Source organism: Suricata suricatta, chromosome 12, assembly GCF_006229205.1.
Source record: "Suricata suricatta isolate VVHF042 chromosome 12, meerkat_22Aug2017_6uvM2_HiC, whole genome shotgun sequence".
In the NCBI taxonomy this organism is placed as follows: domain Eukaryota; kingdom Metazoa; phylum Chordata; class Mammalia; order Carnivora; family Herpestidae; genus Suricata; species Suricata suricatta.
Genome location: NC_043711.1, coordinates 52,194,185 through 52,221,143, shown reverse-complemented (window position 1 = coordinate 52,221,143; position 26,959 = coordinate 52,194,185). Strand labels below are relative to the sequence as shown.

The 26,959-nt window shown below is 53.9% G+C and overlaps 1 protein-coding gene across 11 annotated transcripts in view; it reads right to left on the bottom strand.

Moving 5' to 3' along the window:
* Positions 1-1,575: 1,575 nt before the first annotated feature.
* ATP2B2 (ATPase plasma membrane Ca2+ transporting 2) overlaps positions 1,576-26,959 on the bottom strand; it is a 289,183-nt gene continuing 263,799 nt past the window's right edge. For 7 of the 11 annotated variants that reach the window (XM_029916061.1, XM_029916062.1, XM_029916063.1 and 4 more), the window contains 9 exons: positions 25,417-25,596; positions 25,146-25,233; positions 20,612-20,718; positions 19,987-20,178; positions 16,972-17,185; positions 15,167-15,378; positions 14,876-14,983; positions 12,897-13,079; positions 1,576-4,650 (listed from right to left, as the gene is read on the bottom strand). In XM_029916061.1, coding sequence (XP_029771921.1) covers positions 4,339-4,650; positions 12,897-13,079; positions 14,876-14,983; positions 15,167-15,378; positions 16,972-17,185; positions 19,987-20,178; positions 20,612-20,718; positions 25,146-25,233; positions 25,417-25,596 — 1,596 coding nt within the window. In that variant the 3' untranslated portion in view covers positions 1,576-4,338. Of the gene's footprint in view, positions 4,651-7,548; positions 7,604-11,457; positions 11,630-12,896; positions 13,080-14,875; positions 14,984-15,166; positions 15,379-16,971; positions 17,186-19,986; positions 20,179-20,611; positions 20,719-25,145; positions 25,234-25,416; positions 25,597-26,959 lie in introns of all 11 variants that reach the window. The other 4 variants (XM_029916066.1, XM_029916069.1, XM_029916070.1 and 1 more) reach the window with 2 other exon arrangements.

The window sequence follows — 26,959 nt, the reverse complement described above, 5'->3', positions numbered from 1 at the left end:
TTGGAAAGGACATGGGGATTTTCTGCTGTTGTTTGATTTAGGCCTTGGGTCTAGAAGAACCAAAGTGTTCAAGAAATGCACCCCTCCCATCTTATGATGGGATCTCCGATACTATGGAGAGAGCTTTGGGTGGGAGGCACGTCACAGTGCACCTGGCTGACAGCCTCCTGTAAGTGGAGCAAGAGTGGGCAGAGGGTGAGGGTGGGGTGAGGGTCCAAGAAAGAAATGGCTGCATCCCAAAGGACCTATCATGCAACCACTGAAAAATCTTTACATACAGAACAAGAAGTGAATTCCCCCCACCTCCCCCCACCCCCTCAAAAAGCAGTTCAGGACAGGGAGATGGGAATAAAGTTTCTCCATGAGGAGAATTAGAAATATAAGCAACCAGGCCACACATTCTGGTAGCTCCAGGTCTGGGAGAGAGCCTTCTTTCTCTTCTGGACTGGGGCAGGTGGAGGGGCCACTCCAGCACAACCAAGGTGGGTGACTTTGGGTCCAAAACTGAGATTGGGAGGGGACTTGGTGGCCTCTGCTGTTGACACCCTTGCTTAGGGTATAGGTGGGATGTTGTTGGGTGGAACATCCAGCCTCCCCCTAAGACTGAGGATACTCTTTTTGTTTCTCTTTAAGAGACACTCTATTTAGCGACCTTGAGTGAACAGTGCTTACAATGGCAGGAAGATGTTTGCACTTCGAATGACAGGGCCTAGGGTTTGGGGTGGGGGAAGGGCAAGGGCTGGGAAAGGACTTGGCAACATGTTAAAGTTTACTTAAAAGAACAGCTGTGAGACAATAATCAGCAAATTCTGTTTAAAAAAAGAGAAAGAGAGAGAAGGGTATTCATCCTATCACATGATAAAACGCATAAAGCGACAGTAATTAAAACTGTATGGCTTGTGCCAGATGAGACACCCAGATAAGGGAACAAAAGAGAAATTCCAGAAATAGACCCAAATCTATATAAGCCATCAGTATGTGGTACGGGGGCGGGGGTGTGTGGCATTTCAACATGGTTGGGAAGAGAGTGGCTACTCCAGAAGTAAGCTACCCAGGCTGAGACAGGTCCAGAGTCCTTTTGGCCCAGTACCATCATTGTCACTGGTCTGGTCTCAAAAGCAGAGAGTGCTCTGTGCTCCAGTTGGGACAAGGAGGGGGTGAGGGGTTGGTGGGGGCAATCAAGGCTGCTTCTGAGTTAGGGAAAGTGCTGCCTCAGTTGCAGGGAGGACCTCCCTTGCCCGCCTCCAAAAGAGGGTGATTCACCAGCGTTAGGGATCACTAAACGGGCCCCTTGCTCTTCTCTCATCTGTTTGGGGGAGACAAGTTGCTGAACTTAGACCTCAGCTTGAGTCTGCTACCTTCTCCAGGAGCCCTTGTCCAGAGGACAGAAAAGAAGCTACATGGCTGGTGCAGTCCCACATTAGAAAAAAAATATACATTACAGAATATATATTTACTGCGTTCTGTTTGATTTTTTTTTTGTTTTTTTTTGTTTTTGTTTTTTTAAAACCACAGACAGTTCAGAATCACACTGCGGGAGTAAGAAGAGTCAGCAATTGAAGCATAACCATTGCATAGTAGTAAATGAACAGAGACGGTGAGTTCTTTATTTACAGTTATTGTCTAGATAAAAAAATTCATAAAAACAGATGAATGGTCATAAATTATTTACCCCCTAATGGGGTGAACTGCCAAACGTACCCCATGCTGCTAGATATAGGACGCAGAGTGCAAGCTTTATGTCCTACAGTGAGTTTGGACAAACCATTTCCTCTGTGTGTGTGTGTGTGTGTGTGTGTGTGTGTGTGTGTGTGAGCATCCATTATTCCTGACAAGAAGAGACCAACACTAATGTCAGGTGTCCTCCATCACTTCCGCTGCTCCCTGTTCTCCAAGCGAGGCTCCACTCAGAGAAACCCGTCCTGTTTCTCCCTGTGTCCTGGCTCCAAAAAAACAGGGAGCATGGGTGTGCATGCGCAGCTTTCCTGGTGTTGTGGAATGAGGTCATGGACACAAGATTGGAACGAAGAAGGTGAAGAGATGGAAAACCTTGAGAAAGGAAACTACCAAAAAAAAAAACAAAAAACCCACGGTGTTCCAAGGCTGCTCCATGTTTTACATGTGCGGGTCTTTACTTTCTCGGCAGGTGAGCAGTGGGCTGGCTTTTGGTGGTGTTTGTATTGGAATCCAATAGGCATATCTGAGGGCTGGTCACCCCCTTGGGGATGCAGTTTCCTCTGCTGGGTACATTCAGAGAGATTCCTTCACGACATTCAGGTGACGCTCCTGCACACAAAAGGTTCTCCTTCCTCGAAGGTTTTGCCAGGTGGGATGGGCTGACTCGGGATCCCAAATCCTCAGGTTTCTTCGCAGCCACCCAGACGTGGGCCCTCCCAGCTGACTATGGCTCTTTTCCCGAGTGGCTCTCATCTCTTGTGTGGAAGAATTCTCTGGGCCTGGAGAAGGGAAGGGCCGAGCGGACACAGAGCAACTGTGGGAAGGGTCAGTGTGAGGAGTGGGGGTTTTGCAAGCGAGGTGGGAAAGTGTTTGGTTTTCCTCGAAGCATGGGACGTCATCGATCATGGTATTCAAAATGTCTTTTGCACTGTACAAGTTTATGGAAAAAGATTGTATGCTGAAAAGTCTCAAAGCAAACTTTGTATTAAATACAAAAGTTCTTTTATGAAAACAGCTGATACCCACAAAGTGCTTAGCAGTTAAGAGGCTGACATACAATTAAAGAAGCTCTCGTTAAGTGGGGTTACTAGTGCCGTTATTGTCTGGGGGGCAGGGAGAGAACCACTTTTTCTCACCTGTGATACTGTAGGGTCTCAGAATGGCTTTCTGTCTGGGGAAAGCAAGACTTGCTGTCAAAAGGCTACAGTATATATTGCGACTACAGGAAGACAATTTGGTTTAAAAATCACACTGACTACATCTCAATATACACATCATAAGGTTCGTTCGGATCTAAATAGTGCAGAGAAAAAGGCTATTCTTCAAAAATAAAAATAAAAGCAGCAGGCCTTAATGATCCTCATTCAGTATGCCAACAGCTCATATGCTGCAATTTATAAGTAAATAAACCTCTAAATTACTAAACGAAAAATCAACACAGTAGCATTTAAAATATTGCAACACTACCTCCATCTCTGCACAGACAGTGCCAAAGAGAACCATTTTCGGAAATGCTCTTAGTAAACTCAAGCGAGTTTCATCGAGAGAAAAGTCTTCAACCAGAGTGTGGCAGGCCCTGTCACCCTCGGGCCGGGCGGCCGTTAGTGCTGCAAACCTAGGAAGCCTTCTCTCCTCCTCTCCCTGTGTCTACGGAGCACGAGCATGGTGTTGACCCCCTCCGGATGGACGCTCGGTAGCATTTGGCTTCTGCCTGAGCCTCCCACGGTAGTGACGTAATTGAACGGAAACAGCAGGCAAAAATCAGAGCATGGCTATTGTAAAACATCAAGGATGCAATCCAGGGAAATATCTGTTGGGCTGAGCTGTCTTGATAGCATCTCAGCCGCCAGTGTTCTTAAACCGTACAAATAGCCAAAGACATTATCTACAGGTTTGTAAACAAATTACATTCTTGTTTTAGGACATAAATAAGTTAAAATAGAGCAATTTAAGCGGAAACAAGGCAACATGCCGGCAAAAAAACTTTATATATCCGTGTATATATATGTATATATACCTATCTATATGGACGTATACAGTCTCAGAGAAGTATACGTTGATATAGATACAAAGAAATGGATATAACCTTGTGAGTGTCTATGAAGTTCTTCGGTTCCATTGGTGCAAATTTACTAGGTGAGTTAAGCTCTGCAGTTTCAAAAAGTTGTTAAATTAACCTATGCAACTGAGACCATGCTGTGCAAGCATTTCAAAAACTCACAGACCAGTGGATTGGATAAATAGTCTCAGAAAAGAGTCTGTTGTCAGTTCCCGCCTAAGAAAACAAACAAAAAACCCTCCCCGACCCCCCCCAAACCAAACAAGGGGAGGACTGGAAGTGTACAGTACATTCATGCAGGGGACGTGGTGGCCTGGCGGGTGCATGGCTGGTCCATGTTCGGGCGGGAGCCGGGAAGGGCTTGTTCTGGGAAAATAGCTCACTCCCGTGAGCTCCCCCCCCACCCCCCCCAAGGAGATCCCGCCCCTTGCCTCAGAGTGAAAAAGAGTTCAAACAGCATCGCAGCCAGAAAAAGGGTCTGTTGGGTGGAAATGTTGGTTTTCTCGCCAGTATTTGGTTTCCTGTTGTTGCTCGTTGCTGCTTGGGTGAGCTGGGTGCCTGGATGGGTGGGGCCCAGGGGTGGGTGGCGGCGGGGTCCTCAGCTAAAGCGACGTCTCCAGGCTGTGGATGGGGCTCCCTGGACTTGAAGAGGTAGCTGATTTGCTTGTGTCGGTCGTCAGGTTGATCCCGCTGTCGATGGCGCTGTTGTTCTTGTTGAGCGATGACGGCGGGCTGGAATTCTGCTTGAGCGCAGCATCTTCTTCCAGGTCAGTGTCGTCGATGAGGGGGATGTGGGGCTGGGAATCTTCGATCCGGAATTCAGGGTGAGCCATGAAATTATGGATGGAGGTTCGAGACTCAGGCTTTTCTAGACCTTCATAGAGAGAGCTACGGAACGCCTTCACGACGCGAATCTGCAAGGGAAGCACAGGGGTGAGAAGCACCGCCCGGAGAGGGGGCAGCAGGCAAGCTGGGGAGGGGGGGGCTCAGAGGAGGGGTGGGAGGAGGGATTAGGGCACAGCAGGCGGCTGGAATCCACAGTTGCTGGGTGTTATGAGCATGGGTAGGAGGGGGAAGAATGGAAGAGGGGGCTCAGGTTATATGCATCCCTGAGGTTTTAAAAACTGCTTGGGTTTTGGTCAGAAATACTATATTAGGACAGGAGGAATCAAGCCCCATCACAGAGATGGTGGGAAACAGTGGTTAGAGGAAAGCATAGTCCACTCCGGCCGGCACCCAGACCTAGTGAGAGACTGAGCCTTGTTAACTTTAGAGCAGAAGTTCAACCATGCAGTAGGGGTGGGGGACCAGGTGGGAATAGAGGAGGAAGGAGGAGAGGCTATTTTTAGAAAATTAATCTTCAAAAAAACCACACACAGTTAAGAAACCATACAACATGGAACAGATAACGTGTCACGAACAGAAAAGGAACGGAAAGGGGGAGACAGCTGGATGAGCTGGGATGGGGGAAGACACACGAGGGCCGGGGACAGGAACATCAAACCGAGGGCAGCAAAGCAAACCAAAGCCAACTCAGGGCTTTCTGGGGTGCAGAGCAGAGGCAGCCAGAAAGCACAAAGGAGCCGGCAGACTGATGATATTCATGGGCAGGAGCATGCCACGGTGAGGGGTCAGGAACCACACAGCACACACAGACAGACACACAGCTACACTTGGAAGCCTGCACAATGTGAACGGAGGTCTTTGTACCCAACGTTTCTTTCCTTCATGCATTTGGGAGGTAAACACTCGAGTATTGACTCAAAGCCCTGGCCAGTCATTGGAGCTGGCTTTGGGGTCTCTTATTTCCTGGGGTATTTTATTTACTTGTGCTTTGAAAGCACAAAACCCCAAAAAAGGAAGCCAGAATCAGATGGCCAAACCCAGCCCTGGGTGGGATTCTAGGGGATGTGGACCTGAGCCACAAAACAGCATGTTCTTTCATTTTCTGTGTCTTTGTTGGAAGTCATGGCTCTTGGGACCGTGACAGGGGGCTGGACCCTGAGTCTTCCAGGTAGTGGAGAGAGCACTGGACTCAGAATCTAGAAGACCTGAGTATGAGTCCTGGCTCTGGCACTTCTGGTGCCTTGACCATGGGCAAGTGACCACACTGCTGCACTGGTCATCCTCTGTCCTGTCCCACGGGGTGAGGAGGAAGAGGACCCCTGTGTTGAAGGGAGGGGTCCCTTCTCCAGACTCTTGGGGGAGGGGGAGTCCTGCCTATTATCTCCAGGGTCAGATGGGACTGGGGACAAAAAGGTGCTTTCTTTTCTAGTCTCAGCCCCAGCTCAGAGCGGAGGCGGTGGCGGGGGAATACAAGGTGGCCTCAGGGCCTCCAAGAACAGAACCTCAGTCAAGGTGGCCGTGGAGTCTCCAAACCACAGGCCTGCGGGAGGCAGGGGGCTGCTGGGGTCCTAGTGGGGAGGCTCCTGTGGTCCCAGGATCTGTGGAACTCTCAGCGAAACCCAGAGGTAACTTGCTGCTGGGGCACAGGTGGGGAAAGCCTGGTCCATGTAAGTGAGTTTTCTAGATGACTGTGGCTGATGGTTTTAAGTGTCGTAGCTCAGGGTTTATTTTACTATTTCAGAGGGAAGTGTTTCAGGTGGGGAAAGCCTGGTCCATGTAAGTGAGTTTTCTAGATGACTGTGGCTGATGGTTTTAAGTGTCGTAGCTCAGGGTTTATTTTACTATTTCAGAGGGAAGTGTTTCTCAAGCATGTAAGATGCTCTTCTGCCTTCCTAGGTAGTGTATACAGAGAGGAATTTAACTTCACGTTGGTCGGGAATCCTTTTTGGTCTTGTGAAAGACTCCACAGTTTTGATTTTTTTTGTTTGTTTCCTTTGTTGTCAGCCATTGCTACTAGTTCTGATTTTTCCTTGTTTCTTCAAAAGCATCTCTGTCCTTTTTCCTTCTTTTGTGCTTGGGATGGGGACTCCACAAGACCCTCCTTGTTGGAATTGTGTTTTAAATAAGAGGCATCAGGGGCCCAGATGCCATGCATTAGTGCTGGCATTCTGACAGGCAGTTGAATGATCTCAGGCTTATCTCTCCCTGGATTTCCCATTTGTGGCTCTGTAGAGATTATTAAATATTCTGATCTCCTGATGAGCAGGCCACTACACCCTTGATTCAGTGAAAACAATGAAAAAGGTGTTGTGTGGCCTCAGTTTTCTTATCTGTAAAATGGGAATAGTAATCGTTGGAACTGCCCGGCCTAGTGCCCAGTGTGTTCTGAGGCTGAAGTGCAGTAAGATGCTGGCTGGAGCACCTGGTGGAGGAGGAGGGATGGTGGAGGACCCTGTCATGTGACTGAAAATGCAGAGGGGACGACACACAATGAGATGCAGGCCCCTTGCCCTCCCCCTGGCATGGAGACAACAGAAAGAATGAACTGCTCTGGACAAGACTGTGGGGACAAGACTTTTCGGGACACCCCGCCACGGCCATCTCAAGTCTCCACTTCGGTTCACTCCGCGGCTGAAATGAAAAAAAAAATATGGGAAGAAAAAAAAGCTCTTCCGTCTCCCGTCCCTGTCTACCCATAAGTGAGATTTTTGGGGCATTGGCCACATTTGGGCATGGAGGGAGGGAGCAGGGTAAGGACCTGGCCTGTGGGAGTTTAGAGTTTAGAGTTTTGGTTTTCTCAGCAGGAGGGAAACAGGACGTGCGCCCGTGTTGGGGGCTCTGAGGAAGTGCGCAGGCCCTGGGCTGGGCTGGGTTCGACATACTCGAATGTTTACCCGGCTTCAGGGAAGCCAAGAGTCTGGGATTGATTCACATTCATTTCAGGCTCAAGGTTAAAGACTCACAACCTCTTTTAATTTCACTCTCTCTTGCTGAACTCTGTATCCAGGGTTCTCTAGCCCTCTAGGGAAACAAACACATGGAATATTCAGACAGTGGAGAGGTCTAGGCCCCACCCCAGAAGCAAGCCATCTTCTCGCCAACCCAAGATTGCGCTGTCAATTACCAAAACGCTAATGAGAGGTACAGTTTTCTTTTCTTTCCTTCTTCATTTCTCCCCTTAAGAGATGCAAATGCCTTGCTGCTAGCAGTCCTCAGAATCAGGAATGTGACAGGGAAGTGGCAATAGGAGATGCCAGGTCTGGTAGTGGCCAGAGAGCAGCCGGTTCTGGGTTAGGACCCTGCCGTTCTTGGCTTGGTTGGTTTGAAGGAGGAGGCCCTCCACTGACAGCAGGGAACTTGCTACACACTTGCTAAATACAAAAGTGGTTTGAGCTGGGTGCAGATGAATGCAGCTCAGCCTTGGGTCAGAGCTGAATGTTAATTTTGTCCTCCATCACTAGTGAGAAGGTGCCCTTCTCCCCAATCCTTGCCACACTGGCAGGAATTCAAGCAGAGGCACAGCTTTCCTGGCCTTCCAGATCCCAGAGGATTGAATCATTTCCACTATATGAGACTGTGGGCATGGCCACTGGTCCTGGAAGGGAAATTCAGCCTCTGCAGGCTCCAGGTCTATGTGCTCGTCTGGAAAGCGGTATGCAGTGGTGGGGAAAATGAGGGACTTTGGAGTCAGACCTCTTGCCACTCACTTGTGTGATCCTGGCCAAGTCAGTTCACTTCTCTGAGCCTCAGTGTCTTTTTCAGTTAAATGGATATATTGAAGAAACTCCTTCCTCCTACTCATTTGTGAGGCATATGTGAAGAATATGGGAACATCTTTGGAAAACCTTTAGTAAGGCTTAAGTATAAGACCTTAGGGGTGTGCCTTTAAATTTATGGGGGGAGAAACAAACTCATTTTTGAGTGAGTCAGAAGAGGAAAGCATGAGAGAGGGCCAGAGTTCCCTCTGTACCCTGCCTGCCCCGTCACTGCATGCGTCTGTGTGCTGGCCACTCTCCATCTCACAGTGGTGCTGGGGGAGCAATGTGTGATGTGGCAGGGGGCTCCTCACCCCTACGTCAGGAGTCAGAAGTCCATCCCAGGGACAGAGGCCCCCAGTCTTGGTGCTTAACTCTTGATAACCGAGGGAACAGTGGTTTGACTCCTTCTAGAATATTTTGGACTCCGCATGCACATGACCTCTGCTGGTGGATCCCCAGGAGGAAGGCCCTGTGCGGAGGAGGCAGGAGGCAGCCCACCTCTCCATCCCAGTCACTTTGGGACCCCCTTCGTTTGACTTTGGCCATGGGCTTCACACCTCCCTGTGGGAAAAAAGCCTTTGGCTTTTGAAGGGACCCTGCCTGGTAGCTAGAGCACCCTCAGAGTCCTTGGAGACCAGAGAGTATGTCATTGTTATAGCAACTATTCAGGGGAAGGAGGAACCAGGAGTATTGATTTAGAGTTCACATCGTGACGGTAGGGACCAAAATGTGTGTGTTGAAACCACAGAGGTTGTGATCCCTTTTGGAACCAGTGCCCTTGGTGAGGGGGATGGTCAGGCTCCCATAAAGCACCTCGAATTACAGTCTGGAGTCTCCAAAAGAGGGTAGGAATACAAAATGCTTAAGGAGGCAAGATGGCAATTGCATGAGGAGTCACGCCTGACCATTCCCTTTGGGTCCTTGGAGGGAATGGAGGGTGGGCAAACATGGGTGTTTCCTGGAAGAAGTGTTGAGAGCTGGCTGCCCCTTGCTGGCCTTAGGGTTTTATAAATGACACAGGAGAAGGCGAGAATGCTTTGCCCAGGTTTGAGATGACCAAGCTCTTTCTCCAGACTATGAGTTAAGGTGAGGGGCAACGCCAAAGGAGGACTTCCTAAGGTGGCATGGGTGCCCAGAAGTGCCAGGTGGGCTCTGGCTGTGGCCAGGGTGAGGCACCATGCCTCAAGAAAGAGGCTAACGTGGGGCAGACAAACAGCTGAGTGAGTACCCAGAAGCCAGATTGCCTGCAGCCAGACCCAGCGAGGGGGCTGCAGGAGTCACCAGCGGGGGGGAATGGGGGTGTCTAGAACCAAAAGAAATGGATTCTTTCCCCAGTGGCACTGTAGACTAGAACTCTTTTTTTTTTTTTTTAAGTGATCTCTATACTTGAACCAAGATCAAGAGTCATATGCTCTACCAACTGAGCCAGCCAGGCACCCCTAGACCAGAACACTTGGTCATTGCTCTTCAAGAAAGGTGGTAGTGCTGAGTAAGGCCAGCGCTAAGGATACAGGAGCAGGTCAGCTGGGTGAGGCTGGATGGGGAGGAGGATGGGACCAAAGTGTTTCTTGCCCTGAGAAAGCCTAGCAGGGACTCCCTAGTGATAGTCACAGAAACGTGACTTGGACACCATCTGCTCAAATAGCTCTCCATTGCACCTTGGCTGCCCCTCCCCGTCACTGGGTTTGTGCTAATGAATGAACACAGAAGGGCTTTTGTTCCCTTTTCTGCACCCTCCCTCTTATCCTGTCTACCTGGCAGGGCTGCATCCACCGAAGAGTCATGGGACAGAAGCATATGCCATCAACAGTCTCTCCGTGGCTTGTGTCTCCCACCAGAGGGTCAGATGGCCCAGGTCCCACCCTGCATACAAGTCCTTTCCTACCCAGTGGAACAGGATGTGTGTGGTGGGTGTACTGTGTTTGGATGGGGGAACAGGCAATTTATAAAATATGGAGAGATGAAGCCTTGAGTCTGTTCCTCATCTAAAGCCAGATGGCTAGAACAGAACACAACGTGGCCATCTGAGAAGACCAGAACGAGGGGCTCCCTTATGGTTTGGGAGAGGCTGACTGGAACCAAGGTAAAGGAGGCAGGTGGCAAATAGAGACTTCTTATTCTCTCTGGGGCCTAAGACTGTGGAGGGGTTCAGAAAGATCTAGACAGGCCAGAAATGAGAGAGCCAGGTCAGAGCATGAGGAGGTGAGCTTGGCAGGGGGGAGAAGATGCAAGAGGCCAGAGTCCCCAGCTGTCCTTGAGAGGAGGAAGGGCAGGAAGCCACAGGTTAGGCTGGGTCCTTCAGGGCCTCCTGACACCCAGCCAAGATTGAGCCTTGGCCCACCGTTTTGTACCTGAGGTCAAGGTGAGTGGGTCAGGAGTCCTGTTCTTTCTTGGAAGGGGTCAGACCTTCAGTGTGCAGGGAAAAGTGTGTGTGAGGCAGCGGATGTCCTCAGACGTACAAGGGAGAAGGGAGAGGCTTCTGAATTACTGGGGCTGCGGCCTCCAGCCTGTGATCTCCTTGATGGTCTGGGACCCCTCACCAACTGGGATCTCTGACCTGTAGTGAGTCCTCTCATGGCTGGACCCCACTGTGACTGACTGTGACCCCTGAGGGCCTTGACCCATGGTAACCCCCCACTGACCTGACTATACGACTCTGACCTCTTGGCCAACTCTGACTTTGCCCTCATGGGCCAGGCTTTTCCTGAATGAGTATGATCCTAGACTGATTGGGACCCCTTGGCCTCCTGACTGACTGCTCTCCCTTGGCCACTGTGACCCTGTGGTGGGCTGGGACATTTGATCACAGGAAACTCCCCTCCAGAGGCTGACCCTTTGACTGACCCAGACCTTTTGGCCACTTTCAACCTTCACGACCCCTTAGCTGAGTGGTTAAACCCCTGACCCTGACCCCAGCCAACCCTGGCCCACCAAGTGACTGCCACCCCATGATGGACAATGCTCTCCTGACCAACTGGGACCCTTCTCGATGGCTCTAGTCCCTCAACCCCCTGGGCCTCGCCATGACTGGCTGCCCCCCGTGTCCTTGGTGCCCCGGCCCCTGCCCGCCCATCACTGGCGTCGGTGGCGCCCGAGGCAGTAAGGATTCACACTCACGCCCAGCTGCAGCAGGAGGAAGGCTGGTCGGAGAGGAAAGAGCATTGGACAACGACACGCGACTAGGGCTAGAGAGATTGGCTACGTCCTGGCTCTGGCTGGTGACGGAGGACTGTCTCCGCAGGGCCCCCTGAAAGGAGGCCCCGCTCTTGAAAGTATTGACTACTTCAATCTGCAACGGAGGAGAGAACGAGACAAGTTGCGAGAAGAACAGACACACAGCTACATGACTGACAGGTGCAGCGCCACGAGAACAGCCGCAGCCACGGGGACAAGGACAACGTCACTTAAATCAAACAAACACTACCAGACACACTCAAAGCCTCTGCAAGATGTCTGCTCGGCTCCAGGCCCATGTGTAGGCCCCAGAGTCCTGGGGAGGGCTGGCCGAGGGGCCTGCGTGCTGGGCTCCTTGTCGTGGGGGAGAACCCAGGCTGTGTCTTGGTCTGAAATCTGTCCCGCCCCAACCGTGGCTCTCAGAGTGTGCTGTCTCCTGAACCTCGGTCACCCTTAAAACTAGGGGGGCACACCTACCTCTCAAGGGGCTGTGGAGGCTAATGAGAGGATGTTTGGGGTGCCCTGCAGGGTGAGAAGCAGCCCAGGTGATCTTATGTTTGCTACAGTGGAGTGCTAGGCCTGGCAGACCGAGGTGGGGGCGGGGCAGTACTCCCTGGAGTGATGGGGGGAGGCCTTGAACAGGCCTCCCAGGGGGTCTGGGCAAGAGACTCACCCTCTCTTAATTTCCTGGTCCCCTGTGTCCCTCATCCCACAGGGCTGTGCATGCACAGTGTGAACTACAGCTCCAGCCTGAACAGAGGGGTGTGCAAGAGCCCCACAAATGTGGGGGTCTACACCTTTGTGGCACGTGTTTCTGTCCTGGGGAAAGAATCAACCCCATGTGTGTGCTTGGCATGTGTGTCCTTGTGTGCACATACATGTCTGCGTATGTGTGGGCAAAACCAAATGTTGCTTCCCAGAGTGGCGTCCCTAGCGGAGGGGGGTGTCTAAAGGCCCAGGTGGAGGACATGTACACACGTGTAGAGACACCAGGACCTCACAGGCTGACCCCCAGGCGTGGGAGATTTGGGGGTTGGCCCTGCCCTTATAGGGACTGGTGTCCAGCCTTGCACTGCCCCTCCCGGTGGCTGCCCTCCAACCCCGACCCGAGCCCCTCACTCACCTCAGCACTCAGGCCCCCTCCCCACTTCGGAGCATCCCCCCTTGAAACCCATGGTGAGTGTGCCCCCCAGTCAGATCCCTCACTGGTCTGAGGGGCGAGGCGGAATGTTCATGGAGGCCGTAGCTTCTTCAGTGTGCACCTGGGGGACACGGCTGGTGAGATGGGGAGAGTAGGGCCAGAGTCCAGTCTCTGAGTGGCTGTGGGGTGGCATGGAGCACGCCCGTCTCTGTCACCCGCCCGCCCTGGGAGCCTCCCGTACCTGGGTCTGGATCCGATTCAGGCCTCGGAACCACAGGATCTGGCCTCGCCGCAGCTCCCTCTCAGCATGGTCTATCTCCTCCACGTCCTCATTCAGCTCCTCCTCCGGGATCTCCTCCTTCTGCGTGAGCCTCCCTGCCTCCTTGAGGAACTTGAGCCTGCTGGTTGGGATGGTGGCGATGACCTGCAGGGGGTCCAGCAGCAGGGTGATGGGGGCTGTCTCTCAGGTGGCCTCCTTCCTGCCCCCCCCCCGCCCCCTGCTCCACCTCCTCCCCACTTACCTACTTATGCTCGGCTCGCTCCTTAACTCATCCTACCTGTTCCTCAGTTCCATCTTTTATAACTGCTTATTAATTTGCTTTTTAATTCACTCACTCATTCAGAGTTGGGGGTGGGGGCAGAGTGGAAAATCTTGGCCTCCCGGAGTTGAACGGATGGGACTTTGAATATACACCAGGCCTTACAGGCCATGTGACCTTGGGTAAGTCATTTGACATCGCTGAGCTCTGCATTTCCCATCTATAAAGCTGGGGGGCAATTCTCAGAGTTTGAGGACTAAGCAGGATGCTGTATCTAAGTTGTTGTGCATGAGTCTGGCTCATGGCTGGCCCTCAGGTCCCTGGGCTCATTGCCCCTGATCCTCTGGTCTTCTGGAACCTGAGTGTGGGCAACAGGGGCCCAGGGCCCAGGTTCCTTGGGGGCAGCTGGTCTTGGACTTGGAATGTTTGCCCTCCCAGAAAGGGAAGGCAATATGGGTAGGGGATATGCTTTTATCCTTAATCGTCCTCCAAAGGGCTTATCCATGGGGCTGAGACCTGAAAGTCAGGCTCTATAGGGAGGCAGGGGTGACAGAGATCAGAGGCCCTTTTCATTTCCTGTAGGGACAGACGGAGGCTGGCCTGGATACTCAGCCTCACGAGTTCTCTGAGGTTTCAGCATTGCCCACTGGCATAATCCTGGGGCATGCTGGGTCTGCTCTCCCAGGGGCCAAGAACTCCCTGATGGTGTGGGCTCCAGTGGGATAAAGATGGCCTGGCTCTGAGGGTGCCCAGGGAATGGGGTTGCTACATCAAGTCTAGTTTATCAGCTTTCCAAAAACGTTCCAGAGTTGAAAGAAGGATCTTTTTGGATGCAACTAAATTTTCTTCTTTATCTTCTATTTAATTTCTGCTACTGCAACTTCCCACTCCAGCCTGAAACAGCGTGAAGCCAAGAACAATGTCTCAGGCCAGTTGGGGCTCCCAGTACCTGGGTGATGGGGCACCTTGGGAATATGGCCCTCCGGGCCCAGATCCAGCTCCAGGTCATTCCCACAAGCACTGCATCCAGTCCGTCTGCAAGCCATGAGTGCTCTGAAGGAGGGTGCGTATGTGTGCATGTGCGTGTGTATGTGTGTATGTGTGAATGCATGCACACATGCTTAGGACTTGGGCAAAGTAGGGAGAATGTTCTGGGTCACGCCTGGAAGGGTCCCTACAGAGCATCCAGCCCATGCATGGTTCCCTAAAGCTGGGGAGGATCTCAGACACAGCACTGAATAGCTCTGAGACAAGGCAGAGCTCACCCCTCTTCTCTTTCCTTGGAGCTCTCTGAAGGACCCTCTGCTTGGGGTCACACCATCACTTTTTTTAGTTTCTGTTTGTGACAAATGATGCCGATTTTCTAATCATGTTAACAATATAAAGTTGCCCTGTGAAATGAATTTTAATAAAATAACTGATTTGATTGAAAGAAAACTTCAAGTCAATAACAGGATCAGAGGTATACAGATCTAAAGCAAAAATTATAGTTGTGGTGCCCAAAAGACCAGTGTTTGGGACCTGGGGCCAACCCCCATTGCTCAGATGCCTGGAGATGGGAGGGCCTTGCCTAGGGCCAGACAGGGAGTCCAGGGCAGAGCCAGGCCTTATGCCTGGGACTCCGGGGTTCCCTGTCCAGTGCTCGTTCTCTCCCTCCGCTGAGAACCCAACCAGAACTTACCTGTCCCCAGACGAGCTCTCCTAACCCGATGAATATGCACCACATCCACTGGTCCAGCTGCAGCGGAGAGCAGCTGAATGGCTTCCCTCCAAACTGCACGATCACTATCTGGAGGTCAAAGGGGAGCACAGGGACAGAGAGAGAGGGAGAGAGAGAGACAGAGACAGAGAGGGAGAGAGAAAGAGACAGGCCATCAGGGGCCAACTCAGGGGTCTGGGGTCTTAGGCATCCCAAGGCGCTCTGGCTGATCACTGCCCACCCCAGCCCAGGTCAGGGTGAGGGCCTGGCTACCTGGATGGCAAAGGTGCCCAGCACAATGGTGCAGAAGATCGGGTTCCGGAAGATGCCGTCAAAGACGTTGCGCTCGCCGTGGATCTTGCGGGCGTTGACCTCGTTGAAGAGCTGCATCAGGACGAAGGTGTTGAAGATGATGGTGTAGTGCTCCGAGGGTGGCGAGTGCAGGGGCGCGTTCCTCCCGCTGTCGATCTGGAACATCTTCTCGCCTGCCAAGCCGAGAGGGCGGGGGCCGGGCTGAGGGCCTCGGCTGGGGGAGACGCTGGCCCCGAGCGGGGGCCTCTTCTGTGCAGCCGCGTGGGTCGTGCAGATACGGAGGTGGCACTCTGGATATCAGGGGGCAGGGTGGGCTCATGCTCTGGGGTGGTCCTGAGTGTGAGTGGAGGGATGACATAGCCCTTTCTTCTCTAGGGAGAAGGACCTTGGATGCCCTGTATTCTGCTTTGCTGCGGCAAGCTGATAACGGCGGAATGCCGGCCGTGTTAGCCGACACTGCTTATAGAAAGTGACCCCCAGCTGGCAAACTCATCGGGGACTGGGAGGACTGGGTGTGAACTAGGAATCCCTGGTGGAGGCCATGCTTTGGGCTCCCTTGAAAGCTGAGACCTCTGGAGGCTCCTAGGGTTCTTATAGGAAACATCAATTGCAAAGCGGAGGTTGGGACTTCTAGGCCAGGCTGGCGCTGCCCACAGTCCTGATCTGTCACGTGACAGGGGAGAGTTGTCCCGCCCCCGGCTGCTGTGTGGACAGTCACAGACACAGGCCTGGTGTCATTCTACATCCCTTTGCAAAGCTGCATAAGCAGGTGCCAGGAGAGCTTGTGGAGTTCTCTGAGGGTGAAGGTGTCGAGCTGAATCCAAGACCACCGAGAGCAGGTGCTCAAGTGGGGAAGCCGACAATTAGACCAGAACCCGCCCTCCCCTCCCCTCCCCCACCTGGCAACCTTTCCTCCTGGTTTTTCATTCATGTGGCTTCTTCGAAGACTAATCTTTACAACAGTCCTGCTGACACATCACTTTCAACATTTACCCAAGAGGACTTCCCTGTGAGGAGTAGGATCCATGCCCTACCCACATCTGTACCCTGGACATTGAGGGCAAGTGCTCACTGTTGGCATGGAGAGCCTCATGTGTAGGGGCCAGGCCCAGGCCAGGGACTCCCAGCTGGCCCCGTTCACTGTGTGACTGCGGACTGGCCCCGCCCCTACTCTGGGCCTCCCCATGACCCAGCAGTAGGCTGTGCCCCCATCATCTCTGAAGCACCCAAGGAAACCAGGCCTGGTCTTTACCCAGACTTTTGAGTTGGGCTGTGCCCCCCAGGCAAGTCACATCACTCTATGTGCCTCAGGGCACTCACTGTCATGCGTGGTGGTGGCACAGGTGACGGCCCCACTGAGTGGTTGGTAAACCTAAATGAGAATGTGGTGGAAACAGCTGGTGATTATGTAGGCATGCGGCACCTCCCCCAGGAAGTCTCGGTGGGGATGCCTTCATGGGGTGAGAGTAAAGTGCAGGAATGGGTCAGAGGAGGGGCCAGAGCCTCAGGCTCCCAGGGGACAGGTGAGGGGGGCCCAGATCAGCACTTGGGTGCCGCCTTGCATGGTGCACAATTTCTGGAGCTATGATCAGTGGAAAAGCCCTGGCTTTGGGGTTGGCCAGACCTGAGACCGGGCCTGGCTCCAGCCAAGACTTGCTCTGTGCCCTTGAGCTGCATCTCCCTGGGCCTCCATTACCTCACTGGCAAACAAAGCAGGTATGGATCCAGAACGCCACGGAGTCCCGGTGGGCCAGCGGGGGACTCACCAACAAAGAGCAGGGTGAAGATGAGGGTGAGCTGGTAGACAGCGTGGCCCAGAATGTTTTTCATCATGGTCCGAGAAATGAGGGGCTTGTTACGGCCATATGGCTTCCGCAGAAGCAGGGTCTCGGTGGGCGGCTCCGTGGCCAGCGCCAGTGAGGCGAACGTGTCCATGATAAGGTTCACCCAGAGCATCTGCACGGCCTTCAGTGGGGAGTCCTAGAGATGGCAGCGGTGGGGAAGACTGTCACCTGGGGGCCGGCCCCACCTGCTGCTACGAGGTGTGGGTCTCAGCAGCTTCCTGGTGGAGTCGTGAGCCAGCTCTGCCCAGTGGGTCTGCCCTTGGCTGGCCTGCCCGCTGGGCTCCTGAGCAGACAGGCACCCAGCAGGTGTGAGAGGCTTTCCCTTCCCTGGAGAACAGCCTAGACCTGCCCACCGTGTTCTCCCCCAAAGAGAATATAGAGTCCTCCAGGCAGGTGGTAAGCAGCTCCCTGCCTTCTGGTAAACTCACCCACATCCCCACCATCTGCCCTCCTCCCCTCCAGTCCCTGTGGACACATCTCTCCTGGCCAAGGCCAAGATCCCGTCTCTGGCCCAAATCCCATCTCCTCAGCCTCTCTGCCCTTCCCCTCTGTTGCTTCCCCCGCAACTATCAATGACTCTGTTCTCTCCTATCCCACAACCAGTGCCAGTGACCCCTGTCGCCTCTTCTCCACCACCCGTTCCTTTCTACCACTTTACTTTAAGCAATTATTGTGTGCCTCTAGGATTCCAGAAATAACCCCCTTTGGTGGTGGGACATTTGGGCAAGTAAGGAATAGTGGAAGAAGCTAAAACTCATCTGTGGTCTTGTCACTTACGGGCGCCTGCCATGCACATTCTTGTGTGGATCCTGCCACGCCTCTCTCTGGTCGGGGCCGGGGTCCTACAGTGGAACCGCTCTGGGCACAATCGTATCGCGCGGGGTGCACTGCCGGGGGCCCATCTCCCGTGCCCCGCTCCCTCGCATGCCCCAGTGACACGTCTGTGGGAGCCAGACTTTGGCCTCTTTGTGCTCCTCAAACCCCCTCCTCCCAGATCACCAGCAGCTTCCTTGTCACCAATCGAGAGACACATTTTCCAGCCTCATCTCCTGGTTTGGCCACTGCCTCCTCCTGGTGCCCAACCACACTCGTCTGGCCCTCTTCTGCTTCTCTCAAAGTTCCTTCTCCATCTCCTCTTCTTCCCCTGCCTTTTATTTATCTTTTATTTCTTAAATGTTTGTTTATTTTTGAGAGAGAGAGAGAGAGACAGAGAGAGTGTGCGTGCGCACGAGAGAGAGTGCACAGGCAGGGGAGGGGCAGAGAGAGAGGGAGAGAGGATCTGAAGCAGGGTTCTCTCAGACAGCCCCGATTCAGGGCTCAAACTCACTAACTATGAGATCATGACCTGAGCCAAAGTCGGACGCTTAACTGACCAAGCCACCCAGGTGCCCCTTCCCCTGCCTTTTAAATCTCTCTCCCCCATGGCCCCTCCCTCAGCCCTGCTCTCCTCTCCACACCTGTCCCCCTGCTTTCATTCCAGTGCCCACCTCTCTTCAGTATCACCCACTCTCCAACCCAGACTTCCCCCCCTGGTTTGAGCCTCATCTACTGGGAGAACACCTCCTTCAGGAAGCCCACAGACTCTGTAAGCCTAATAGCCTAAACTGAGCTGTTCTTCACCCCTCTGTCATTTCTCAGGGCAGCTCCCCCTCCCAAGGCATCTCATACACTCACTCACTTCTCCTAGAGACTCACCACAGCCCTTCCTGCAGGCCAGCTCTTCCATCCCAGCCCTGGCGCAGCCAAGTTCCCATGCCCCGCAGCTTCTTCCTCCTCATCACCCTTCTCAGTTTCCATGTGCCTCAGGGTCAAGGCCCTCCCACATCTCTACCAAGGCCTACACGGCCCTGCTGCCAACTTAGTCTAAGACCTCAGGCAAACCCATAGTCCTCTCTGAACCTGTTTCTCCAGCTGGCATCCGTGGGTCTCCAAGAAGCCTTGTAGGAGCTGCTGGGCTGTGGGTGTATTCCCTGAGCCACCACTAGAGGGGGTCTCTTGCCCACAGAGCCGGAGAGGGCCCTTTCAGCAGCAGGGACCCGCCAGCCACCTCCCAGCTCAGACTCTCAGGGTAAGGTACTGGGTGCCGCCACACGCACCCAGCGGCTCAGAATGCAACAGAGGGGAGCAGCATTCCTAAGGCCACAGAGCTCTTCGGGGCAGGGCTGCCTCCTGGGCCTCTGGGGGCTCCCATCTGTGGGCAAGACCTTGTCTGCCCATGTGACGGCCAAGAGGCCTTGAGTACCAGCTCTCTTCTTCCCAGGCCAGGCTGGTTGGCTCCCTGGGGGAAGGAAGGAGGCTGCTGGAACAATGGCAGGTTCCTGACTGCTCCATCCTCTAAGCCTCAGTTTCTGCCTCCGTAAAATGGGGATCATCCTAGTTGCTGCCTCGTGGGGCTGTGGGACGAAACAGGGGGGCTGCAGATACCCAGGCCTGCTGGCTGGCTTCCCCTACGCTCAGGCGATGGGGCTGCTCCTGACTCAGATGGTGATCCCGACAGACAACTGCCTTTCCCAGTGACAAAGAGCCCCAACCTGGCCTCAGGGTACCAGGGCAAACAGGCTCTCCTGTCACACTCCTGCCAGAATGAAGGCCCCTGGGACCCTGCTGGTTCCTTATCCCCAGCTGGTTGCCTGATGCCCCTTGGGCCCTGCCCCACCCTGCTCCCTTTGGCCCTTTAGGGGCTCTGCCTTCCTTTGAGGATGACCTCTGCTGCCTCCCGGAGCAAGGACCAGGCCTGCTCCTGGGTTGGGCAATCGGCGGGGTGAGGCTGACCTCTCTCATAGGCTGCATGACCTTGGGCCAGCCCCCTACCTTGCTAGACCTCATTTGCTTGGGCTGGTGCCTGCCCCTGAGGTCTGCAATGCAGCTTCTGGACCTTGACAGGGGCTCCCCCAGGCTTCAGCCTGCCCTGCCCAGCCCGCCCCCTGGAGGACCCACCTGCGTGATGCAGGCGCCCGTGAAGGCCACGATCACGGCTACCACGTTGACTGTCAGCTGGAACTGCAGGAATTTGGAGATGCTGTCATAGACGTTGCGGCCCCACATCACTGCCTTGACGATGCTGCTGAAGTTGTCATCCGTCAGGATGATGTCCGAGGCCTCCTTGGCCACATCCGTGCCTGCAATGCCCTGTGGGGACAGGGACAGGAGCCTGGGTGGGGTGGCTGGTAAGCAGCTCAAGCAACACTGTCCTCATCCCCTACAAACCGCCCCCTCCCCCAACACACACACCAGCACACTCCCAACTGCATGGCTGGACCACATGGGGTGTGCGTGTCTGTACTCCTCACAGACTTAGCCCCCAAGGCCAAGCCTCTCCCAGGCCCCCCCCCCCGCCCCAATGCCTCCCTTCCCTACACCCATTGCAGTGAGCCGCCTTCTATCTTTCCAGGAAGACCTGGGGGCCAGACAGCCCTGAGAGTGCTGGGCACAGGAGGGGGACGGTGAGTGAGTGGAGTGTGAGCTGGGGGTCCTGTACAGTCGGCTGGAGGCCATGCTGCCCAACCCCCTGCCTATGAACTCTGCCAGGCACCGCCCTGGGCCCACTGTGAGCTGCCCCTACCATGGCGAAGCCCACATCAGCCTTCTTGAGCGCAGGCCCGTCGTTGGTGCCGTCCCCTGTCACGGCCACCACCTGCCGCTGCTCCGTGTGTGTGCTATCGATGATGCCTGTGGGATGGGGCAGGAGTGTACTTAGGGCCCTGGGACAGACACTGCATGGGCAAGGACAGCCCGGGCCAGCCTGATCGTTGGAGGACCCTGGGCTGGGCACAGCCTTCTCTTTGGCCCCTGCCATGCCCCCGTCCCACTTTGTGGCTCTTTCCAGCTCCAGGCTTGCCCATGGCTGCCAGCACCCACAGGGCATGCTGGGCACCTTTGCCCCATGCGGGCCCTCACTGCCTTTCCAGCACTCTCTGCAGCCCTCCGCCACATTGCTGGCCACCCCAGCTGGAACGCCTCCCCGTCCGGGAGCTCTTCTGTTCTCCACAGGCCGGGTCCCACCCTCTGCTCCTCAGCACCTTCTTCCCGGGCCGTCCATTCACTTACTGAGCAGGCCTGGGCTGGGCCCTTTGCCAATGACCCCTGATGCACCATTCTGGCCTTGACCTCTCTCCAGACATTCACCCTCAATAAAATATTCAGCAAAGAGAACAAACATGTGGCTCCGTCACTGAGCTGGGGCCCGCGGAGGAGAGCGGGTGAAAGATGTCATCGTGGGGCACATGTGGAGTTTGAGAAGATGCGTCCACGGACAGGACAGGAATTTGAATGTCACTCTTGACACGTCTCTCTCTCTCATCCACGCCTCACATCCACCATCACCGAGGCCTGCAGGCTGTACTCCGAGATCCCAGGTGAACACCCACTTCTCTCGGCCCCATTCCCTCTGCCACTGGCATCACCCTGTCCAATGGCTGACCCCAAGCTGCCCCTCCAATCTGCAGGTGGTGCCAGGGGCTCTCTCCAAGGGACAGACCTGTCCCCTCCCTCCAGCTGAGAGTCATTCTCTCACTGCTCACCCTGGCATGTTCTTAGCTCCCTCAGGAAATTGGAAGTTCCCTGTGGTCAGGCCTCACCCCTTGTCTGATGTCCTCTCTCACCTCAGGCTGCCCACCATCTGTGCTCCAGCCACAGTCTGCGAAGCTGGCTTCCTCTCCCGTCTGCATGGCCTGTCTCCTTGGCACCAGTCACCCACCTGTGGTCTCAGCTCACATGCCACCTCCCCCAGGGAGCCTTTGTTACTCCCCAAGGACCCTGGACCACCCTAATCAGATCCCTGTAGCTCCCATATGTGTCTCTCCCTGTCCTGTGCCTGGTGGACGACAGCAGCCTGGGGAAGGAGGGAATGGATTCCCTGACTTGGGGAGACTGTGTAGCCCCCCAACACACCCCCAGATCTTTGCAAACGTCCAAGTTCCACCCTCTTCAAGGCCCCGCTTCAAGGCCTCATGCTCGCGGGGTTCGTCTTGGGCTGCTACCCACAGCTGGTGACTGCCCCTCACCCCAAACCTCAGCCTCCAGTCTCTGTCTACTGGGCATTTGAGCCTTTGTTCCCACAAGTTCCCTGAGCCTGCCTATGTGCTCCTCCAGAGCAGGGATGACGGGCCAAGTGTCCCTCTGTGGCCCCTCATGTGGGGAGCTGCAAAGATTCAGCTGCTTGGCCATTTACTAGCCGGTAATGTCACTCCCTGAGGGGAGTTGCAAAAAGAGGCAGGGGAGAGCCTCTGCCAGGAGAAGCCAGAAAAACAAAGATCAATCGCCTACCAGCCGGGTGGTATCAGCTCTTCACGTGCTGTGTTTCCTTCTTTACCCTAGCTTTGAACCTGTTTCCTAGCAACCGACCTAGGTCAGCTGCCTTGTTCTCCCGCCTAAAAACCTTTATGAGAGACAGTGTTTTCTGAATAGAGGAGAAGAGGCTTGACCAGAAACCGTGTGCTGTCTCCACTCTCTGCGTCTCCTTCCTGCCCTTTCTCTCCCTCCCTCAGGATCAAGAACCCATGAGGATTTTCCGCCCCGCTGGCTGGGGCGGGACACAACACCCTCAGGCTGGTGCCAGCTTTGCCACGGCTCTCCCCCGCTGGTCCCAACAGAAAGGAAGCTGGGAGGACACCTTCTCTCACACGCTGGCAAGGCCCCGCCACCCCACTAACATGTCCCTACTGTGCGCGGTAGCAAAGGGCCTTCCTGTGGCCATTTCCCATGGTCACATCCCTCTTCCTTCTCTCTGGACCTCTCAGTGCCATTCATGCCAAGGGTCACACCTTCCTCCTCAGCAGTCCGCCTTCCTTGTCTTCCTGGACATCGCAGCCCCTGGCTCTCCTCCTACCCCTCTGGAGGCCTCTCCTGGTCTCCCAGCCTCTGCCCATCCCTTGCCTGGGAGCTTCCTGGGTTCAGTTGGCTCTCCCCACCTGGCACACTCCACCTGTGCCTTAGTCTCTCTCCTGAGTCCTGACCAAATGGATGGCCAGCCATCTTCTGGACACCTCCACTTGGATATCACAGGGCCTCCAGCTTGGCCAGTCCTAAACTGAACACATCACTCTGCTCTCAAATCTGCCCCTTGGAATGCCTAACATCCAGCTGCCTGTTCAAAGAAAGACCAGGGGCCATGCTGAAATGCGGCAGGCTCTCAAACAGGTGCCAACGGAGGGAATATGCACCCCTCACCCCGTCTGACCTCCACTACATCCGAACGATCACTGGACCCACATCCTTACACCAACCAAGTGGGTCTCAGACCCTCTGACTTCCAGCTCCACCTGCACGGTCACCACCTTGGTCCTGGCATCACCTCGCACAGATGGACAATTTCAATGGTCCCTCTGCCTCCAGGCTATTCTTCCCACAAGTGGGGAGTGAACTTTCTAAAACTATGCTTTCCCCCTCCAGGTCCTCCCAATGGCTCCCAATCCCAGGCTAACAGCTCAGGTCACCAGCCTGGCATTCAAGGCCCTACATGATCTGACCTGGGCACCCCCTTCTCTGGCCTCTCTCTCTCTCTCTCTCTCCTAGGTCCTTGCCTGGTCAAGTGAGCTTCTTTCCACTTCTTAAGGGTGTCTGGAAATCTTCTGGGCTTTCACAGTGCAGTCCTCTCCCCTGCCTGAAACACAGGCCCTTTCTCCTGGATCCTCAACCCACCTTTGATGACCTATTATATGACTCTCATGCCCAGCCTGAGTGAGAGGCCAACAGAGGGTCCCACCCTTCTCTTCCACCAATGCAGCCTCCAGATCTGTGGGAGGAAAGCTATTTAATGTCTGCTGGATGGAATGTGGACCATGAATTCCAAGGGGGAAGGACCATGTCTGCCAAGAGCAGGGCCTGGCACTTAGTAGATTTTCAATAAACATGTATCAAAAGAATGAGTAAATGAATGAATGACTAATTGAAAAAGAAATGGGGATGGGTTGGGGGGCCTTCTGCTCTGCTATCTGTGGTTCTGGGGTTCTATGTTTGTGTCCCTGGGCCACATCTGCCTCCATTAATGTCCTTGGGCAGCATTTCGGGAGAATTTGAGATGCCCTAAAAATGGCCTCAGCCAGAAACCTGCCCTTCTATGGCCATTTTAAAGATGGGAAAAGTGAGTCCCAGAAAGGGAGGGATTTGGCCAAGGCTATGGAACAGGTCAGTGGCAGAGCCAGGGTGGGAAGCCAGGAATGCATGACTGTAAAAGTGCCCAGCACCTGGTCACCTACATGAGCTCAGCAAGTAGGATGCCCTCTTTCTGGAAGGAGACAAGGTAGGAGAAGGGCGCTAGCTTTTGGCCTCATCTCTCAGGTTGCTATTCCCAGGATGCACCACCCCTGGCCTCCTGGTCGGGGTCCTCAGATAGCAGGCAGACCAAGGGTCTCAAAGTCACAACTCTGGGGCCAGACCAAGAACACACACGAGTGAAGTGGGCCTGGATGTCACACAACAGGAGTGGTGAGGACTGCTTCACGTGTGAGGGGAGGGCACTTGGGTGGCTCAGTCTGTTACGCGTCTGACTTTGCCTCAGATCATGGTCTCATGGTTCAGGATTCGAGCCCCACGTAAGGTGAGCTCAAGCCCCACTTTAGGTAAAAAAAAAACCAAACAAGTAAACCATGAGCCCTGCTTTGGATAAGCCCCACTTCTCTCTCTCTCTCTCTCTCTCTCTCTCTCTCTCTCTCTCTCTCTCTCTCTCTCCCTCCCTGTCTCTGCCCCTCACTCTCACTTGTGCCTTTTCTCTCTCTCTCAAGAAAAAGGCTCTTTTTAAAAAAACGTGAGAGGAGAGTTTGTATAAAGCCGTCCAAGTTCAACATAAACAAAGGCACTATACCAGCCAAATACAAAACATCTCTGGGTTCCATTTGGCCCTCAGGCCAAGAGTTTTGGACCTAGACATGCCTGTCCCATTGCTTCTTAGAAGAGGTGGCGGCCAGAGAAAAGGTTCACAACCTCCCCAACTCACTGTGGCCCTTAGATGGCCTCCCAGGGCTGCAGTGGGGCGAGGCAAGGGTGTTGTCAGGTGTGGGGAGCCCCATGCAAAGGCCCCTCTGCCCTGGAAAGAAGCTGCAGGCACCAGGAGAGGAGGGGCTCTGGCCTCAGAAAAGCCCCTCCCCCCCATGTCTTACCTTTGACGAGGGTATGCTTGTCTGTGGGGGAGGAGCGAGCCAGCACCCGGAGCTTTGGCCAGATCTTATCAATTCGCTCTTGTTCGATCTGGAGAGGGATGGGGGGGGGTCTGAGAGAGAGGCTGAGGCCTGGAGAAGGGAGGGGGCTGGCCCAAAGTCACTAGGCTTGTTGGCACACTGGCTGGCTGCTGTGCAGTCACGGAGCCCCCCATGCCTCCCAGTCCCTCATCCTAGCTCATCCCTAGGAGACCTTTCTGTGCTGGGCACGTACCTCCCCCTTCTCGTTGCGGATCCTCCGGTTGAACTCCTTGCCCTCCAGGCACAGGAAGTCCTCCCCAGGATGGATGATGCCACACTTGATGGCGATGGCCCGGGCCGTGTTGATATTGTCACCGGTGACCATGCGGACTGTGATGCCTGCTCGCTGGCACTTGCGGATGGCTTCTGGGACCTGACAGGAGGGCAGGAGCCATGGAGTATGTGGCAGGCCCCACCGCCCTTATGGATTCCAGAGTGAGCCCTGCTCACAGGCAGCTCTAGCGTAAGGAGCCTGGATTACCATGAGATACTGAGAGTAAGCATGGCATATGAGCCATCTCCTCCAAGCCTGTGCCCATGCAGGCATTGTTAATCGATCACAGAACCTTCTGATTAAACCCTGATGTGGTCTCAGAATTCTCGGTCGAGTCTCAGGCAGCCACCACCTATCATCACAATAGTCTGTTCTGAGATGAAACTACTGGCTATGCTGACTTGGGCAAGGGATTTGAGAAAGACCCCGAAAGCACCCTCTCAGATCTGGCCCCAGGCAGGAGTAGAATACTCTACTATTGCGTAAGAATGTGTGCCTGCCTTATCCACATGCACAGTTCCTGCAAATTCATTGGCAAATATGTTTGTGTGATTTTAGGACTTATTTTGGTGGGGGGGAGGTTTGGGGGAATAATGTATTTGGAAACATTTCATTTACAAAATGTGATATTTGCTTAGAGTAAATTCAAATGATTATGCTTCATATAAAATAGGACATTTCCCTTTGAGTAAGGACGGCCTCCTGCCCTGGATGCAATGATAGACTAATGTCTGGGCCAATCAGGCCAGAGTAGACCCAGCCAATCAGCAGGCGGCAGGCCCCTCTCTCCCCACTCCCCTCCTCCCTAGTCCCTGTCTCTATACCAAGCGGTGGATTTATCTGCCCAGCAATTAGGATGCAGAAACAAGCCTGGAGCTGCCGCAGCCCTTTACACACAACACAAATCAATTGAACAAGTGATTCTTACCCATGGGCAGTGACGAATGATAAAATAATAAGGTAATATTTGCTATTTGCTGCAAAAAGTTTTTGAGTGGAAGAAGGGCAGAAAAATCCAGTTGTCTCAAAAGGCCAAAGAACTTTCAAATCTCAGGCTTGGATTCAGGGGGTCTGACTCCCACTCCTCTTGTACATCATAGTGCCTGGGAGCTCACTCCCATCCCCACTCTGCAAAGTCACTGCTGAGGAGGTCTGACGACTGTTATGGGCTGTACTGTGGCTACTCCAAAAAGATATGGTAAAGTGTTTAGGCACCTGGGTGGCTCAGTCGGTTAAGCATCCAATTTAGGCTCAAGTGATGATCTCACGGCTCATGGGTTCGAGCCCTGTGTCAGGCTCTGTACTGACAGCTCAGAGCCTGGAGCCTGCTTTGGATTCTGCCTCTGTCTCTCTCTTTCTCTCTCTCTCTGCCCCTACCCCACTCACACTCTGTCTCTCTCTTGCAAAAATAAATAAGCATTAAAAAAAAAAGATATGCTAAAGTCTTAATTCCCAGTCCTGT